Source organism: Limulus polyphemus, unplaced genomic scaffold (genome assembly GCF_000517525.1).
Source record: "Limulus polyphemus unplaced genomic scaffold, Limulus_polyphemus-2.1.2 Scaffold1855, whole genome shotgun sequence".
NCBI classification, from domain to species: domain Eukaryota; kingdom Metazoa; phylum Arthropoda; class Merostomata; order Xiphosura; family Limulidae; genus Limulus; species Limulus polyphemus.
The window spans coordinates 92,995-113,094 of NW_013667465.1; the positions used below are offsets into that span (position 1 = coordinate 92,995).

Below are 20,100 nucleotides of genomic sequence, written 5' to 3' on the forward strand. Positions count from 1 at the left end.
TGTATCAGATTCATATAAAGGGCAGAGGATTGATAGGTTAATAATGACTACAAAATCAGGCATTGATTTTACTATTTTCAGCCATGTGTTCTTAAGGTTGCCTCCATATATTCTGAAGTCTACACAACTGACCTCATTATATAGACCACATAATATATTTTCACTTATAGAACAACCAGTGATGGAGGGTTATGCATGCATTGAGGGAGAGATGATGCTATTTTATTTTTGTATACAGTCATTATTCTCATCTGATAAAGAGCTTCTTCCAGGGATCTGTGAGTAGGCTGTCTCATGTTTCTGTGCACTCTTTATCACTGAATGTGTTTTTCTGACATTTCTCATGTGGTTACTATTCTTACCTATAAAGTGAACAGAGCACTAGAGAATACCACAGAGTAAATTAATAAGTTTACATTTTGTTTCTGTGAAATTTTTTTTGACAAGTGTACTTTTTCTGCACTATGTTAAATCTTGATAAGTTACATTTTGAGCTTTATACTAATGGAAATGGCATTTCTCACAGGTGGTCAACACCTTTGGTAGTTTGGATAAATGTTCAAACCCTTGCAATATCTGGGCATACCACCAGAATCACTTAGCTGATGGGACCTCGGCAGTAGGAAAGGCATGCAAAGCCCCCCTTTTCTGGATGGTGGTTGGTCCTGGCTTAAACATGGATGCAAATTAGTGAAATAACAACTAATTGTTTTTCCTAGGTGGGTATTACAACTAAAAACAAATTACATGTACTGTCTAACATCACATTAAGTAATTAGAACTTGTGAGAAAGGAGAGAGAGGTGTGAAGTCTAGGAAAAGTCCTCTCCTGAACAAAGCCCTATTGCCAATATTGGTAAAGGCCATGTCTATGATCTTGACCTGGCTAAAGTTGCTGAATAGGTTCTATCTCTAAATTTAGACCTCAGTATATTGAAACAATGGATGATTGAGAGTGTGTAGCAACTTACAGGATGGTGGTCCTCAGCCCAAATTGGGCGATCTCTACAAGATTCTCAGACTGTTGCTAATCAGGGTTGTCAACCCCAACCATGGTTGATGTCACTATGGCCACTTGAATGAGATTAACTGGTGGTCTGTGAATAATGTCTACCAGTAAGAGCTATCTTGTTGTCAGGAGAGACTGCTAGCAGTGAGTGGTGAATATGATGACCTATGAGACAGAGGTAACATATATATGGTTGGAGGAGAACTGCTGTAACCCCTGGTGTCATGTAGAGCTTGAAGAAAATTGCATACGGTGACTCACCACTGTACCATCCAGGAGCTGGGGCCCCAACTGTCAGTGACATCAATGACCATCCTTTCAATTCCAGAGCATCTGTCTACAGTGCCACCCACAGTCAGGGTACAACTATTTCTCTTTGAGTGACACATCACTGAAGCCTAGCCTAGCAGCTGACTCCACCAGCAGAAACAAGGCAATCAAGATATAGTCACTGCAGAATAAGAAGACATGTAAAGTTCTCAGAAGTTGCAAAGTCATCTGAAAGTATCATAATCATACGTGAATGTTCCTTAGCAGGGCCACTACAAACCTCAACTTAAGAAAATATTCCCAAAATTAAAATCCAAGAGGAAGATATAAAAACTCTGTGAGTGGCCCCTCTCTTTAGCATCAGTCTTGTCACCTTTTTAACTAGTGCCCATAATAACTATGGCCATCTCCACAGCAATGGATGTCAATAGCTGCACTAACTCCACTCAAGTAGTCCCAGCAATAATCATCTTTCCATTTGGAGTTCTTGACAGTAGCTCCAACCAGCATCTCAGTGCATTATACTCTTACACAGATGACTGACAGCCTTAAATCACTACTGCCATAAAGAAAGAGATTTGGGCCTTATGCTTGAGTGAAGGGGAGAATCAACAAGACTAGGATGAATCCAATCAGTCTAGAGTGACAAGAGAGATTGTCAGGTCTAGGCAGAATTAGCCAAAGCCAAAATCCATCCATCCAATCTTTGGATATTCTGTCCACAAGATTGAGAAAAACTGAGGCAAATAAATATATGTTTTACTGCTTCATATAATAATAACATATCCTTCACAGGTATAAAAGTTTGTTTGTCGAAAAGAAGAAATATTTTTATGCATGTAAAGAAAGTTTTAATGGCTTCTTTTTATTGTTTAGGATTGTTGAATTGCAATAAAAATAAATAAATTCATTGATCTGTTATTGAATGGAAGGTCTCCTTAGCAGTGACTTATGGGAGACAAATCTGAAATAATATTTTCACAAAATAGACAAAAAATGTGAAGGAAAAAAGTTGCAATCTAAGCAATTTTTTATAAATATTAGGCTTATAAGTTGTTTTGCTTGGAATTTTCTTATAACTTTTATAAAGTAAAAATAAAAGCTATCTTGGTTTAAATGTTTTTCAACTTTTTAGCAAGTGAAACTCAAAGCAAAATACTTGGAGTTTCATTTGGGGGAATGCATGTATCTTTGTTAAAGGGTTGTGCTTGTCTACAAGTCTTGCCATGTATGGTTTTATTTTTATGTATTTGGATTTCAAAATATAAAGTAAGGAAATTTTCGGTTGGCACAAAGATAATGGAGGAGAGAGCATGTGCTTTGTGAAGTATAATAGATGTTCCTTTTAATTTAAGAAGAGGAACACTTCACATTCACTTAAACTTTACAAATTTTTTCACAAGTGCAGGTTTTTCATTAGAGAAACTGGTTATGGAATGTAGTTAACTTGCTAGTGCTTCTAATTCTGCAAGCGATGTTATTGTTATAGAACATAGTTGTTTAGTATACAATGTGGTCTGGAGAGCAAGATCAAATGTGTAGATTTAGGAAAACCTGTACAATGTCCTCTCTATTTATGGAATAACCAGCAAAATGGGTAGCAAATGTATTCTGGGAGAGATGATGCTTCTGTATCTTTGTATACAGTCACTTATTCTCATCCGAGAGTACCGTTGCCTTATGTGTATATACACTTGATATCTGAATAACTAAGATTGCTTTTCATTTTTTATAATGCTATGGTTGGTCTCTTTGCACCCCATTGGGACAGCAGTAAGTTTGCAGCTCTAAAATCTGGAGTTTCATTTCCTGCAAATAGCACAATGTGTCTTTACTCTAAAACAAACTAATCAATCTCTATTAAACTCAGAGTCAGAAATTCTGCATAATGTTTTGCCACTTTTCATTATTTATGGACAACATTCCTACATGTAAGATAATCAATGCACCTGAAAATACCACAGCCATTTCTTTCCCATGAATAATTTCAATAATGTTACTTTACTATCCATGTAACACAATAGCCTTTTCAATTACTTTAGGACCTAATTAATCCTTTTTATTACAATTCTTCTTATGAATGTCATTTTTCTTAAATAGAAGAGTAATTTATATATACTTCAAGCATTTTCAGCATGATATTATCTGTCCACAACATATGTGGTAAAATAAGATTGTTTTTAATATTGTTACCATTTAGCTCTACATTCCATTCAGTTTATCATACATAATGTAATTTGAATTCACTTTTACGCCGTTAAGTGAAAGAAATAAGAAACCTGTGATTAAGAAAAACTTATAATGTAAGTTTACTGCTTTTGTAACAGTGTGCTAGTTTGAGATACTATTAAACATTAAATAAAAGACACAAGAATTAAAAGGCTTTTCTTTCACTACATAATAAGAATACTTTTATTTTAACATTCTTAAGCATCATTGTTGAACTCGAAAGTCTCACATGGATTCTACCTTCTGGAAAAAATCAATATTTGGCTAGTGCCAAGATTAAATATTTTTTTTTAGATTTCAATACACTTTAGCACTTAATTAATCTAAATACATTACTTTTCTTTCCTGTGTATGAAATACCACATCTGTCCTGCACATTACACTTTCATACAGTTGACTCTTGCTATTATTTATTCTTGTAGTTCTCTTAACGACTATCAAACCATTAACCATATCAACTCCATTCTCATTGTTTTTAAGTGTTTCTAATCCACATTTTTTAAGTAAAATAAACTGGAATGTAAAATGTGGTATCACTTTCTTGGATGACCTTATTAGTTACCTAATAAAATGGCAAGTAAAAAATTTGTTGCTTTTTAGACTTTACACCTGAGAATAAATTTTTTTGAGATAGCCTGTGTAATTTACTATCCTAATATTTTCAAATTAAACGAGGATTGCCCTTTACTGCGTTAAATATTCACAAGGTAACCAGTATGATTCTACATTGAGCAAAAAGCTAGAAATAAAAAATATTTCATCAGAAGGCAGTGTATTTTATTAAGCAAATTACATATTTTGAATTCTTGACAAATCAATTGAGATAACAAAGAATGGGCCCACTAACTGTAACCACGTAGGGCTAGGACTAATAGTAGTCTGGACCTTATATCCAATTGGATTAAGACATTTTTGGATCATATAATAGATGTAGCCATTCATACTGCAAATGTGTAGCAGGCAGCTCATGTGAGTTACCACTTCTTTACAGTACAGTAATAAATTAGTTCTTTGGTCATAGTTTTAAAAATGTACAGTTCCACATGAGTGAGCAGCCATTGCAAGCCCTTTAAGGAAAACATGAAGCACACGGTGGCATGAGACAGTGCTTGCCACTGCTGTCACTACCACCTCTGACACACAGTGGCAACAACATGGGTGGGTGTTAAGTTTATTTCAGCTACACAATGTCTCTTATGACAAGCAGGTCTCCCACTCTTGTGTCAACAAAAATGCTATTATGTTTAGAAGCTAGTAGATTGCCAGTTGGCTAGATTATACAATACTTACATTTGATGCATGTGCTAGTAGTGTCATGCTTGTATAATATCACAAGATAATCCTTTGATGGAAATGCTATTTGATTATCTAATTCATTGAAAAATTTATGTATCCAATCAGATCAGATTTGATATTTGTCCCACCCCTATTAAGCAGTAAACAACAAGTCTTGTTCTTATAACTACTGAAACCAGGAAGGATGAATAATTTGAGATATTTTTCTACTGAATATGAAGAGGAAATAAGGACAATGAAGAATAAATTATATGAAGATATAAGTAAATAGTGTGGAATAAATGACTCAAGGATAATTATAGTCTATGAATATGGACAAAAACCATGTCACTTGGAAAGTATGTTTTCAGGTATAGATTTGAATTATATTATTCAATCCTCCTGTATAGTAGTTGTTAAACAACAATAACAACTGAATCAAGATTCCCAGTAAATAATTTATTGATCTTAGGAACCACTTGGGGAATCTCTCTCATTCTTAAGATCATATGTGCGTACAGAAATTTTAAGGTGGATTTTACATAAGGTACTACTGATGTATTATTTTTTCAAGCTTTGCCTTTCATATGAATAATCATAAAGATTATATTAAGGAACCACTGGGCTTGGGGAGTTATATGGGTCCTGGATTTTAGATATAATAAAAGAGAAACATTAATACTCCAAATAATTCAATAACAGTTACATTTAATACAAGGAAACTCACAGTAACATACATTAGAAATTAATCATCAACTTTTTGTGCAAAATATTTATATCTGGAGGTGTTTGGTCCATTCGTAGTTTTTATAGTTAGAATCTTTCAGACACCATACTTGACAAAAAAAAATTTTAAAGAAAAGACGGTTCCTATGAACTGGAAATAAAAATTTACAGCATATCTTACACAGAGAAATTGTACATAACTATGAAACAGTACACCCACAGAAAGAAATTAAATATCGTGTGTTTTTTAACATACAACCCTGGATATACAGTATTCAGCACTGATGACTATACTAGTCCTTATATAGAATGCATAACTTTGTGCCAAATTTATCTGCTAAGAGTTGCCAACATCATAACACTTCCAGTTTAGAATGTATCACATATTCATTGACGCAACTGCACTGTTAAATTTATTCTAACAGTCAACGTCTAGAATGTCTGAAAAAAGCTGTAAGATACATTTTGCTTGTAAATGAACCAAAAACTGCAGGTTCTCTGAATTATCTTTAAATCTTCTGTACAAATCGCTAACATAAACAATATTTACTATTCTACTAAGAAAAATGACACAAAATTAAATCCAATACCTTACTAATCTACAATACATTCACCATCAAATATAAACTGAACTTTATCTATAAAAAAATTTCCTGCATTTGTGTTACATGATCCAGCCATAATAACAATAGGTATACAGGGTTTATAGAATATTTGTTTATTATAAAGAACATAATAAGGGGGAATGATTTAAGTTTATTATTTTTTACACAAATTCAAGTTTTTATAATTAAAAGAATTATGACAGTTTACCAACTTGATATTAGGAATATGATCTTGCACAAAACACAAAATTGTGTTGAACAGTTCTACTAAAATTGGCCATTGGATTTTATACACAACACAAGGTTGTGCTTAACAGTTCTCTTATTGAGAAATGTCAAGTTTCTCCAGTGGAGCAAAAAGGACAATACATAGATGATTGTCCATGACTGTGCAAAACTTCATTCAACCTTTATCAAAAAATGTTTAATGGTATGTACAGTGGTTACCAATACCAATTCAGGCTTTGGATTCTTTAGTTCCATTGTAAGTAACGGTTCTCTGCTTGTAGTAAATTTCTTCAGTTTCTTTGTCACACAACAGCAAGATAATGGCACCAAAAAGAAAAATTGCTGCCCCCCATCCCACTCCATATGCCCATCCAAACTCCCAAATTTGTCGATTGCTTTCTTCAATTTCTGCAGCAAAACAGGCTGGATAGATAACCAAGGCAATCAGGATGCAGAACACTGAAAAAACAGCCACACAGTTATTGAAGATAAACACACTAGTACAGCTATTCATTGAAATATATGAAATTGGTGATGAATGGATGGGTGAGTTAAATCCAAGAAGTAATGTATGCAATTAAATTTTAACTTTCATAAAGTGTGTATATTAAATCAGAACCTACATTTACATACTATATGTTTTTAAGTATATTTTTTCATTCAAATGCATACAAAAACACAAAGATTACATCTTATAACGCATATCTGACATTGTAAACACCATTAAGAACAATGTTTCTCATATAACTTGTAATACTTCAAAGTGTGTTGCAACTACAAATGTATAACTGTCATGGACAAAAACTGATACACGTAACAGCTCACAGTAGTCACAAAGAACCACTGTCATATATATAATTAGATACGAGCTAAGACTCAGTTTGAATAGCTAATACTAAATACCATACACAACATACATGGTGCACACATCAGATAGACCAAGTGAGCCTATACCTCAAGCTTTGTTAGATTAGCACATTTTCTTCATTTTATACATCATTAACTCTATGTGCACAGGGTTCATCAACTAGACTGAGTTCATATTGGTGAATTAATGTTTATTATAATTTTGAATTTACTTTTACAAAATTTGGTAAGCTTTTAGTAAACATTGCAATCGTTGTATAAAAAAATTAGGATTTTTTAATAAAGTATTTTTACTAAAGATCTGTTTCTGAATTTATTTTTGCCAGACTGATTGAGACTAGTCTGAGTGCAAGGTGATTTTCATGTTAAGAATAAAAATACTTTTTTTCATCTTACAGTTTTCAAGTTTTATCTGAATATTCTCTAGAACCTCCTAAAAGAATATCAAATATTTTTGTTTGTTTTTTTCAGTTAAACTTTCTATTTTATCTGTCATTTTATTGCTCTTTCAATTGTGTCTCATTACCATGAATAGCAATAAGTCACCCAGCAGGAATGCAGAGTTAAGTGTAAACAAAATGTAAGGTTAATCATGCATTGTCTAACTACATATGTTCCTCGAGGTGAAAAAAAAAAGTTATTTCTTTATTTTAAGTTTTTTTTATCTACAAGTTTATAATTTTTACATCTAAGTTACTTTTGTTAAAAAAACATGTATCAATAAAGAAATAAAAAAGCCAATCTTCATTAACCTTAAGTTTTTCTACATTGAATGCCCCCACAAAAAAATTCAAATAGTTAAACAGAATGCTCCAAAACTCTTATAATTTATCTGGCTTTCTAACTAACCTATAAACAGGTTTAAATTTCATTACTTACTGGAAAATCAATTTTGGATTTCATTCAATAAAATCTGCTTGAAATATAGCACCTGTTACTAAAATAAATAATTACATACTTCACAAAATGGCCTTCCTATTGTTTATAAACAAGAATGAGTAAATAAGTAATTTCAAAAGCATGAAGAATTGGGAGGAGTTTCTGTGGTGGGTTTAATAAATTTATTGATATCTCAGAAAATAAAGAGGGTAGGAGGTTCTTATTTTAAATTCTGGCTTGTAAGTGTTTGTAGTTGGTGTATCTATTTGGTGGACATTCTGAAATCTATATAAGGGAAGAAAGATAATCTAAAACTGAAAATTTATTACAATATTTTCTTTTTAAAGTAAGAAATCTAAATTTGTATAATATTATAATTTGAATTATAAAGTATATTCTGATGCCAAGTTTATTGACATACACTGTAAAAGTCATGACATTGGCATTTTGAACCTTCATTCATGCACGTAGGGTTAACGTGTCTCTAGATGCATGTACATGAAATATGCAGGACAGAGACAATGGGAACAAATAATGCAGGTTAGCACTTGTTATTAGTTATTGAAAATGTAGTTTCAAAATGTTCAGCACAGTCTAATTAAATGTGCTAGATGCACACAAGTGTATAGGTACAAGGGTTAAAGAGAGAAAAATATTTTTTTTAAAAACAAAAGACAGAGAAACTGAACTTGTTAAGAATAATGAAAAATTCACTTACATGCACAAACCATTACATAAAGAGCTAATCGGTAGAACTTGTATTTGCGAATAGGTTCTTTGTTACACAGTCCTAGACCAGTTAACACAGTGGCACCAATGTCACAGAGGAGAGTGATCACACAAAGTGCAGCAGACCCTTGGATATAGGCTAGGAGTGAAAAGTGAAGACAGATGTTTCAGAAACTATAAAAATATCAGTTTACTGGGCTAATAATCTTATATTCCCTTAGTAAAGTACAATACACACAAAAAAAACAAAAAAACAATTCTTGTTTTCACAACCTTTATGTTAAATGCTCACATTTAGAATATTTACTGGAAAAACATATGTATATCTTCTGTTTATATATCTTGTAACCAGAACTGCTTTTACTGAACTGTAATATAGGATTTAGTATTAAAACTACTGTCTTCAACTGAGTGACCTGGAAGTACTTTCCACCTATCTCTTTCTTTGTAATCATTTCTTTATATCTGTGACTCTTTATGTGTTTTAATTATATTGTTAGCATAATAGGAAAGTATTCATCACAGAGATAAAATGAACTTAACTGAATCTGTACCTTCAGTACAAGGTGACTTGTTTTTACGTAAGCTTGAATACATAACAATTATCAAAAGTATATGTAAAAATTTAATACTTTTTAAACTACAAAAGCAATTATGTAAAAATTCTTGAAATTAAATTTCTACAAAGAAGTATGCATTGACACAAAACTTAAACATACACTATAAACTTAAGATACTAATCTAAAAACAGTTGCATCAAATACAGCTTATTTAAAAAATTAAGAAAGAAAACTTACTTCTTAGCTTTCAACCTTTTTCTTATCAGTTTTCCATATTCGCTACTAAATACAAAGTTACGGCTATAATTTTAGTAGTGATAAATTGTAAATATGAGCAGAACAAGGCAAAAAATATTTTAGACTGGGAATGGAGCTGTCACTAGGCACCGAGAAGCTAAATAATTAGGCTCTGAGATGAAATGCAACCAAATTTTCACTGTTTTATTTTAATATACTGTAAAACTATAGCAATTTCTAAAATAAACGTTACAGAGAAATTGAGTACATTAATTACTATTATATTTATTCAATTGATCAACAATAAGAATGCCATAAATGTTGCTTCAATGCTAGAAGTGTGGTATGCAAGCATATCATATGTTTCCTGTCCCCTTAGTTAGTATACAAAATTTTCAAGATTTTTGTGCATTTTGAGCAGGTCACTGAAAGAACACACTAAGCTCCTCTCACCCTAGTTACTCAGTTTAATTAGAATATTGTATATACTTTCTTGTGGGAAAGATTGCTGTAGCATAATGCATTACTGTATAGAAAGTAACAATGATCTTTTCCACTGGAAAGTCAGGTGACGTCACAGTGATACAACACCCCTTGTTTTGTAGCGAGAGTTACCATCAGTCATGTGGATGGCACCTGTGTCCTAAGAATGACATTATTGTCCTTTCTATATAATGCCATGTTTTCTCAGTCTGGAAAAAGACTGAAGATTATAGGATGTAAGAATTTAACATAAGGCAAATGAGAGAAGGCTACCCTGAGATATTAACAAACAGATATATCTCCAGTAAAGGTGCCAAAATACTTTTACCCTTAAAAGCTTTGATTGTTGTTTGTGATTGCTTAAATAAAGATTCTTTCACTGTGTGATATATTGTGCCCAGTCTCTTTCTTTGCTTCAAAAAATGTTGAGGTTAAGAAAATTCAGATTTTGCTGAAAAAAAAATGCTGGTGAACCTTCAGTTATTCTGTAGGTCTTACCCAATTACTTGCAGGAAATCAGTGAACTTGAGATACCACAGGAGGCACTACCCACAGTTTGACAGTGAGCAAGTTGTTGTTTGGATTAGTTTCATATTTGTATAATTTTATGTAAGTTGTGTTTATAGTATGGAACTATAAGCAATCCAATTTTTTACATTTCTTTCTTTAAGTATTGAAGTTTTTTCAACCATATCAGGCAACAATTAATTTTCAAATTTAACATTTTTTTTCCAATTATCAAAAACAAACAAACAAAGTTGGTTGGACAAAGACTCATGGTTCAAAGACCAAAAAGCACTTTATTATCACTACTAAAATTATTTTTGTTTAATAAGTTGTACTTATACATATTTATCTTTGAGTTTGAATCCTTTTTTCAATATCAATGTAACAGTTAACAGATGAAATAGGGGCAAATTCAGGAAACTGGTTAAGTTTGACAGCAATTTCACAATTGAAATACCTGCTAATTTCACTCCTCCATAACTATTTTAGAATATAACAATAGTAAATTTGCATGTAGGTTTTCTGCATGTAATTAATGACATCATTGTTAACCAAATGTCCAAGGGTAGTACACATACATCTACTAATCCTTTTACAATGGTTATCTTACATAGCTTGTACTAGTTTAACCTTTGTCTATTTGTATACTTCCTAGCATGTGGCAAGTCCATCTCAAGGGATGACACAGATATTTGTACAAGATGGTATAGGTTGTGGTTCTCTTTGTTGAATATGATATTTGAAACAGTTGTTGATGTAAACAATGTAAGGACTATAAGATACCGTATAAAGACTACTTTGTCCAATATAAATGTGTGGTATCACATAATTTTTTCTTCTGTCCTTGTCATGTGCAGACATGATTGGAACCCTCTCTTAACCCCAGCAGCCAGTTTGAGTTTAAACAACTAGAAGACAGCCACTTAGTAACCAACAGTCATCATGAATAAAGATTTTGTTTGTACACTTGTCTTTACTTCTTTTTTACCAATGTTGTTTCAATTCATTATAATTTTTCTGCTTACATACCATTCTTGTATTATGCAGATACTTAAACATTTTCTGTTGGCAATTAATGATCATGAATGTCACAATGATATAAAAACCTTATATCCAATAGGTACTACCAGGATTTTGGAGGATTAACATCCATTCATGGTGCATCTTTTTACATAATGTGTACATATACATACATACATATATATATATACTGGTTGGTTAGTTGGAAAAACACCTGGAAGATATTTAATTATAATAAATTATGATATGTGTGTACCATGATATACATTAAACATATATTACAACTTAGATAGGTAATCCCTATAATTATGTAAATGAGGAAAAGGATCTTGTTATATTGGTACAACTCTTAAGCTTTTGAGGTAGTGTTCTATTGCAAGTGATAAAGCAAACAGAAGTTTAGGTTGTATGTACAGGAATACCGACTTCAAGTCTAAAGACACAGTGGCTTTATTGTATAAGTCACTAGTTAGGCCTTATTTGGAGTATTGTACTCAATTTCAGTCCCTTTATCTTACAAAGGACACACAATTATTCAAGAGGCTTCAAAAGAAAGCTCCTAGGATGATTCTGGGAATAGATGGGTTGTCATATGAGGACAGATCTCTAACTTATTCTCTCTTGAAAAGAGAAGGGTCAAGGGTGATCTAAGTGAACGAAGTATTCAAAATTATTAAAGAAATTGATAAGATTGATGCATTATTTCGTTTCTCACATTTCCAGTTGGAGAATTTGTATTTTCCAATAGGGTGGTAAATCTATAGAATAAATTCCCAATGTAGAGTGGTAGAGGCTAAAACTCTACAAAAGTTTAAAAAAACAATTGATAAATATTTGGAGTATCAAGACTCAATTAAATGAATAAGTTTACTGTTTGTTGAGGAAGTATGGACGTTCATAATAGCCCAAAGGTCCCTTGATTTCTCATAAATTTATAATTAAAATGAAACAGCAAAAACATTTAAGGCTGTATTAGAAATCCTATTAGTTACTCATTATGTGCCATCGCCATTACAGAGGTTGACCACGGATACCATCTTTCTTGAGCTCTTTTTGTGCACTTCAAGATCTTAAGGTCTGTCCACTGTTTGATATTATACTCCATTTCATTCTTTGACATCCTTTTGCTCTCATTCCTTTCACTTTCTTTTTGCATAAATTTCTGTATTTGATTGTGCCTTTTTCTATGTCTAAAATATAATATTTTCCTTTGCTTTACAGTGTCCACATGTTCTTATTTTATATCTAATTTTCTTAAAATCTCTTCATTTGTTTCCTGTCTATCCATAGCATTCTTCCAATTCACCAGAATAACCACATATCAAACGTTTCTAGCTTTTTCTATAAACTTTCATTGATTGTTCAAGACTTTGCACCAACAGTGTTGATCATATGTAACATTTGATGATTTTCATTTTTAGTTGGAGATTTATTTTTTTTATCTCATGTTAATATTATTAAAGGCAGTTTTTGCAATAGCTATTTGTTTTTCTTATCTTTTCTACACATGTGCCATCCTCTGTAATTAATTGTTTAGAGTAGATAAAGTTTTTTACTTATTCTAGTTGCTCTCCATTTATTATTATTTTAGCTTTGGGCTTTTGTTTCTTTATGCTGATAACCACTGTTTTTGTTTTCTTAACATTCATATGAAATCCATATTATTCACATTTTTCTTAAATTTTTACCTACAATTTGTTGCATTCTGTCTGGATTTTCATCAAATAAAACTGTGTCATCTGTATATCTTAGATTATTTACACCTATAGAAACCACTTATACAGCCTTACATCCCATACACAAGTCTATACAAAGCAAGCCTGAGAAACATAAGGATCAATAACATAACTATAAATGAATGAATGGGTGGACCATCTGGTGCAGTGATAAATTGTACAAGATATCAGTTTAATCCTTTAAGTGAATAATTAAATTTCAGGTGGCTTCTTGAAAAATGTAAATTATTCACTAAAAAATGAAATTTAGAATTTGACCTTTTTTAGTACTTTTCAATGCCAAAATCCATTAGTTGCACTTTTACTCAGTGATGTACACACACACACTGTACTAAGGCAGGAAATTCAAGGATGTGCGAGTATCCTGATTGTTGCATTATGAGGAAAAGTTTTTGTGACACCGTGGGGTAAATCTGCTTGTCCCACCAAACGGCTATAAATGTCAAGTTAGATAATTCTGATCATAGCATCCAAAGGGTTAATATAAATATCTATAAAATTAATCAACAGTGGTATTTCCTATTTAATAATTACCCAACAATATATGAAAGAGCTCATAATTAAACTTTGCATTAATGTATTTTAAATATGATGGCAACTGCATCATCAGTTAATGATTTTTGAAGAAATAAAATAATGAAAAGCTATAATCTATTTAGTAAATTAATAATTATATCAACAATACTCAGGGTTTATCAGTTCAGTTTCTATACAAAAAAACATTCCACACAGAAGGCAGAATATAGACAAAATAAAATATCAAAATCAGTGTGGAACCATTTAAAATAAAAGCACTACATGTTAAAAATCAAAATGCAGATCATAAACAACAAAAATATAGAGTTCACAATAAAATTCACAGATAATTCTAACCACAACCTACCAACTGAACGGGCTTTATAACAGCCAGGCTTGGCATTCAAGTCAAATGGAAGTGGCAGTGGTGCATTCTCATCAATACAGTGTTCCCAAAGTCCCTGGCGAAACTTATCAGCTGTTAACCAGTTAGAAGATGCCACACATAATATCATCAACAGGATCACAATCAAACCACAGATAAAAGCTATAACCTAAACCAGAAAAAAAATTACTTCATGAGAAAACAAAAATACAACAGAAACTTATAAGAATTAATATATAAATAAATATATATATATGCAATAAATGAATTAAAAACACAAATGGCATTTATGTGCCTTTTGTAATACTAGTTGCATATATTCCTATTTCTGTTGATTTCAGACTATTTGATAAGCTTACATTTCTACAAATGTTCACTTACATAAAGCACATCATAATTTTTTAAACAAATTGGCCCAGTATTTTATCTGTCTGATTAAAAAATCTTACATGTGCAGAATCAGCCAAGTTATATAAAAGTACAAGGCTTGTACAGATGTTACATAAAAGTAGGTAAGTTAAACAAGAAAATGTCGGGGATTACTTGATCTTCCCCTTCTTTAGTGCAACCGGAATAAGCAACAATATGAATATAAAAAGGGGACAAGTTTTAAGTAACTTCTACTTGAAAATATGGATTGCATTTAAAATGATATTAAGAGAAAACAATGGTGCTATTCAGCTAGTCTTATTTCATTTAAAATCTGCTTAATCTATATGTCACAAAACAAGACAGAAATCCATTTTAAAACTGTTGAACTGAAATTATTAACTACATAACCAATAACTTGCTTTTTTGATAAAAATATCCAAAGAAATTAGGAGAGTAGCAATTTTCCCATAAGTGATTAGACTATCAAAATACTTCCATATGAAATACCAGATTCACACCATAAGTGGTTGCAGTTTACACTTCTGGTTAATACACTAATCATTTACAATCTTCACAAAAGGTTTTGGGATTTTAACTACATTTCCCAATGTTATGATATTAATATAATCATATTTTACCCTCTTAGCTGAACAAACAATGGATACTGTGTTATAGAGCACCCAGAGAGATGCACATTGGTCAAGAGGTTAATTTCAATAGCTAGTTGTTTGCCAAGTGTTAGGTGTGGGAAAAATTCACACTTCACCATATCATTCTCATCTGTTTATTTAACTGAATGGGCACTAGAAACTGAAAATCATATGCTTCCTCAGTTTGTAACCCTTACTGACCTGACTGGGTGACCACCTATCATATGTCATAATGCTGTACTATGCAACCTTAGAAACAATACATTGGTTATTCTCAAAATACAATGATAATAAAATATGGATTAAAGTTATAAGCATTATCTTAAAATATCTTTGGTTTTCTGCAAATGTACATACATATAATGGAGTTTGTTTTAGCACAAAGCTAAACGATGGGTTACCTGCCCTCTGTCCAATATAGGAAATCAAATTCTGGATCTTAGAATTGCAAATCCATACACTTACCACAAGAGATGGATGAATTAACAGATTACCTGCTAGCAGCAAATTACCTCAATTAGCATCATGCAAGTTAATTGATTAATCAAAATTAGTGTTTCTGATTATATTGATTGTCACAAATATAATCAAATTACTGAAATTACTGTTTTAATTTATTCCAACTATCCAATTAATTTAAATATTTCTATTATATATTATCTAAACACAAAGCTACATAATGGGTTATTTGTGCTCTACCCAATTTTAGCCTTATAAATTTATTTTTACTTGAAGTATGTCCAGCTTTGATGACTTAGAGCAGTGCTTATGATTTGCAGGGTGGTCTTGGTTTAATTCCCATTGCCACCAAATTTGCTTACTCCATCTTTGTTATGGCAAAGCTATTAAGATTATCTACTACTGTCATTAATTTTAAACTGGAAAGAGGTTACTTGTCTGGTAGCACTTGTAACCAACATTATATATATATTTGTATTTGAACTGATGACTAGAGGCAGGTTACTTATCTGGTAGCACTTGTTACCAATATTTTATTTATTTTTTAACTGGCGACTAGAGGAAATGGAACTGGCTGGCAGTACCTACCACCAATATTTGTTTATTTAGTTATCTTTTCTTTGTTTGTACGTACTTATAACTGACCCAGCTCTACTTAAACATGTTCTTAAGCATAAGAATGTACTTTATATACAATGTCCATGTACCTGACCTTTTGCTTCTATTATATTAAAAAGTTGATTTTCAAGTCAGTAAATACACGTATAGGAAATCATTTCTTTAAGTACTAGAAATTATAGAAAAATACTGAGTATGTCCATAAAGTCCCAAAAATCTACTTCTTTAACATGTACAATGCCCAGTAATTTTTTTAGTTATTGTATTGCTGTTGGCATTCATCTACTGGATGATATACGCAAACAGTTTGTTTGTTTGTTGTTAAACAGAAAGCTAGACAATGAGCTATATGTGCTGTGCTCACCATGCATTACAAAACCTGATTTTTAGCATTATAAGCCCAGCATGGGGGGACATGGGTAATAGCACAAGGTGACGATGTTTTTGGCTTTTCGAAATAGATATGTGAAACTTGAAAAAATGAAATATTTAAATAATTTAAAAAAACTGTGAACTTTATGATGATGAAAGAATATACGTTCAACAAGAAACTGAGCTAAAATACTGATTACTTTTTTAAGCTTACACTATCAGATTTATGGCTAAGACACCATTCATACAAATCTTACTAAGTGTGGTATTAGAGAGATTTTTCTACCTTTTTTAATGGGTTGAGGTTCTTTTAAATTAGGAAATTTGATGCATTAAACTGTCAAATTGAGAATCTTTAATAAGTGGCATAAATTTTGTTAAATAAACAAACACATACTGATGGCAGTTTTTCAATATTTTACTTTTTTTTATTTAATTTTACTTTTGTTACATAATACTTAGAATTGTGAAACGTGGTGTCAGAAAATGAAAGGTCCTTTTTACTGTTAAGTAATCATGATGTTATTATCCTCATTTACCTAGTCCCCTCAACAGACTTATATAATAAAGCGAGAATGTTGTTATTCTCAGCATTTAAAATAAATATCATAGTTTTATGGCAACCTTTATTCCATTTCAATAATCAATTTAACTGAAAAAGCATCTCTGCAGGATTGGGAATTTTACATGATAGACACAGGGCTAATATTTGGCCAAGGAATACCCCCATTTTATGTGTACTCTCTGTTTCACATATTTTATTCAAGTGAGCTTCCTGATTTTAAGACTTAAATACAGTTAAAGAGAAATCTTTTATAATTTACAACTTCCAGAATGTCCTTCACTCACACACTACCCCATATTATTGTCTGTGTAGGTCAACTATCTTAGCCATTTTACATGCAACATTCATATGTCCTATATATTTAAGGATCCAAGTAATTCTTTTAAACATTATATGTTAATTGTTTAGTTTCATTTTCAATAATGTTTTAATTATAAATGATTTCATTAAAATATTTTAATTGGCATTTTATGCATAAACTTGCTAACAAAAAAAAGGTGAAATTTTAAAAATTATTTACATTTTGCAGATATACTTGATGTAGTCATTTGCTGAATGCTGACTGTTATTTGAAATAATAACAGTGATATCTCAACAAATACAAAATCTATAGGGTCTATTGTTTGTTAAGCTTACCTTTAGAGGTCGTACCACTGTTACTGTTTCAACTGATGTAGTTGTTGACAGCATCTCTGTTCTTCACTAAAATACCAAACATTATCAAAAAAAATTGTAAGCAGCCATAATAAATTACAAAAGAAGAAGCAAGAGTATAATATATCTGAGGATTGAAAGAATAAAGACCTCTGATTTCTTTGTGTTATATTCTAGAGATAACAGGATGATAGTACATATATTGAAGATTTGGAAAAGACAAACTAGGTTATAGTTATGAAAGCTATATATTTCTAAAAAGGTGATTGACTGATGGATTGAACTGCCAATAGTAATAGTGTTCAGCACATTACAGGAGTGTTAAAAGGGAACTGATGATTTCCTGAAAGGGTGACTTTAAATTTTATTTTTCTTCAGTGTGGATATTCAAGGAATACCTTAAAGAACCAAATAGTTCTTTGTCATCTGTATGTTTTGTTAAAAAGTCTATCATTATAAAATAACTCGTATCCTGGAATTTCCAAATGATTTCTAATATCAACGTTCTCCACATCTAACAACTATTAGTAATTACTATTGTATTATAGTCTTCTATTTTGTCTAGAACCCTGAAATTATCCATTTTGTAAGTAATACTTCTAAGATTAGAGTAACAACAACTAAGGTTATTCCTGCATCTACAATATCTATCTTTAAATCTGACACTTCTCTTCAAAACTATTATATATCTTTTATGCTCTAAATTTCCTACATTAAACCTCTTCATTGCCCTAATATCCTATCAGTTTGTTTATTCCCAATTTCCTTCACCTCTATGCAAGATTAGCTTAAGCTATCTTTAATAAATGTTTTTAGCTTTCCCAAACAACCTATTGCCTAGCCAGCTTATGTGAAGCCCATCTCTGGTACACATTTCATCCTTACCCTGAAAACTATTCCAAAAACCTAACTAGCTCACCTGTTGCTCTTAGTAATTCAGTCCTGCATTTTGCATGAGGGAAAATCCCATAATCAGCCACAAGTCTATTTCTGTCCTTAAACCCCCTGAATAAGTTATTTAATTACACTTATTAAGCAGCTCTTCTGAATTACAACTTATAACACTAATCGCACATACAAACACTACATAGAGAATGCTCCTTGGTATCAGAAACTAAATGGTCAACACAGTCTTTAGTGTCCTGTACTTTAGCAAATGGCAAGCAAGCTCTAAACATTTTATGATCTTCACTATAAATAATTTAGGAGTATACTTAACAAGTCATGCTACATAGGAAAAAAAAAAGACAAAATTTATTTTCTCATAAAATCAAGTATTGAATGCTCATTCTAGTTCCATTGTTCTTGTGTTTTAGTCTTCATGTCCACTGTCAACATACTTTAGATGGTCAATCATCAATTTAACTGTAACTTGTAAGTTACCAGACAGTAGACACAAGTTTTGTGTTACTGTTAGTTTTGACATACCAAAAGGTCATGGCAGTATCTTTAAAAGTCAACAAAAAGAACTGTGAACAGTAGATTATATGTTGTACTACTAAAACTGATTTTTAAATTTTAAACCTAACATTGCCTCACTATTACTAACGTTGTAAATACAATGCATAAATACACTGTGACTTTCTATGCTAGGTAGTTTACTTCGTTCCATTTAAGCATAAATATCACAACGTCTTATTCCAATTTTTGTGTAACTGTTACTAATATTATATAACTTATAAATGTTAATAAACATTACTGGTACTACTACTACTACTAGTAGTAGTAGCACTCACTAAGCCTAGGGCTAGGCCCTAATTAACAGTGTTAATAACACTGCAAGTTTGAGCTAAATAATATTTATAGTTCATTTTTAGTTTGAAGTATTGTAGTTGTAGTCACTGTAGTAGCTAGTACAAGTAGTATTAATGGTAAATGAGCTCGAAATAAACTGGTGAAATTCAGACACTACATCTCTTTTTATAACTATTTTTTCATTTACCTGATAACAATAAACAGCCCAAAGCTTAAGCCTTAACGGCGATGTACTAGCCGAGGTTTTCGATTCCCTTGACGTCCAAACGCTCCTAGCAAAGCCCCCTCCCCTCTTCCGTGTTATTTGTCTGGTATAAATAGTTTTACTAATAAAAAAAATGCATTAAAATAATATTTTATCATATGTTGTTCGTATTATACACTAAATTGAGCAT

At 31.6% G+C, this 20,100-nt stretch overlaps 1 protein-coding gene across 2 annotated transcripts; it reads right to left on the reverse strand.

The window, feature by feature from the left end:
- Positions 1-3,150: 3,150 nt before the first annotated feature.
- LOC106465168 (transmembrane protein 47-like) lies at positions 3,151-20,012 on the reverse strand. Of its 2 annotated transcripts, none has more exons than XM_013925370.2 (5): positions 19,893-20,012; positions 17,933-17,998; positions 14,243-14,429; positions 8,806-8,955; positions 3,151-6,800 (listed from the first exon to the last, which is right to left on the reverse strand). In XM_013925370.2, exons 2-5 carry the CDS (start codon positions 17,984-17,986, stop codon positions 6,571-6,573), a joined length of 621 nt encoding a protein of 206 aa, XP_013780824.1. In that variant the 5' UTR covers positions 17,987-17,998; positions 19,893-20,012; the 3' UTR covers positions 3,151-6,570. The 2 variants fall into 2 exon arrangements, with proteins under 2 accessions (XP_013780824.1, XP_022248713.1); XM_022393005.1 differs by lacking the exon at positions 19,893-20,012 and adding an exon at positions 18,870-18,916.
- Between the last annotated feature and the right edge of the window lie 88 nt (positions 20,013-20,100).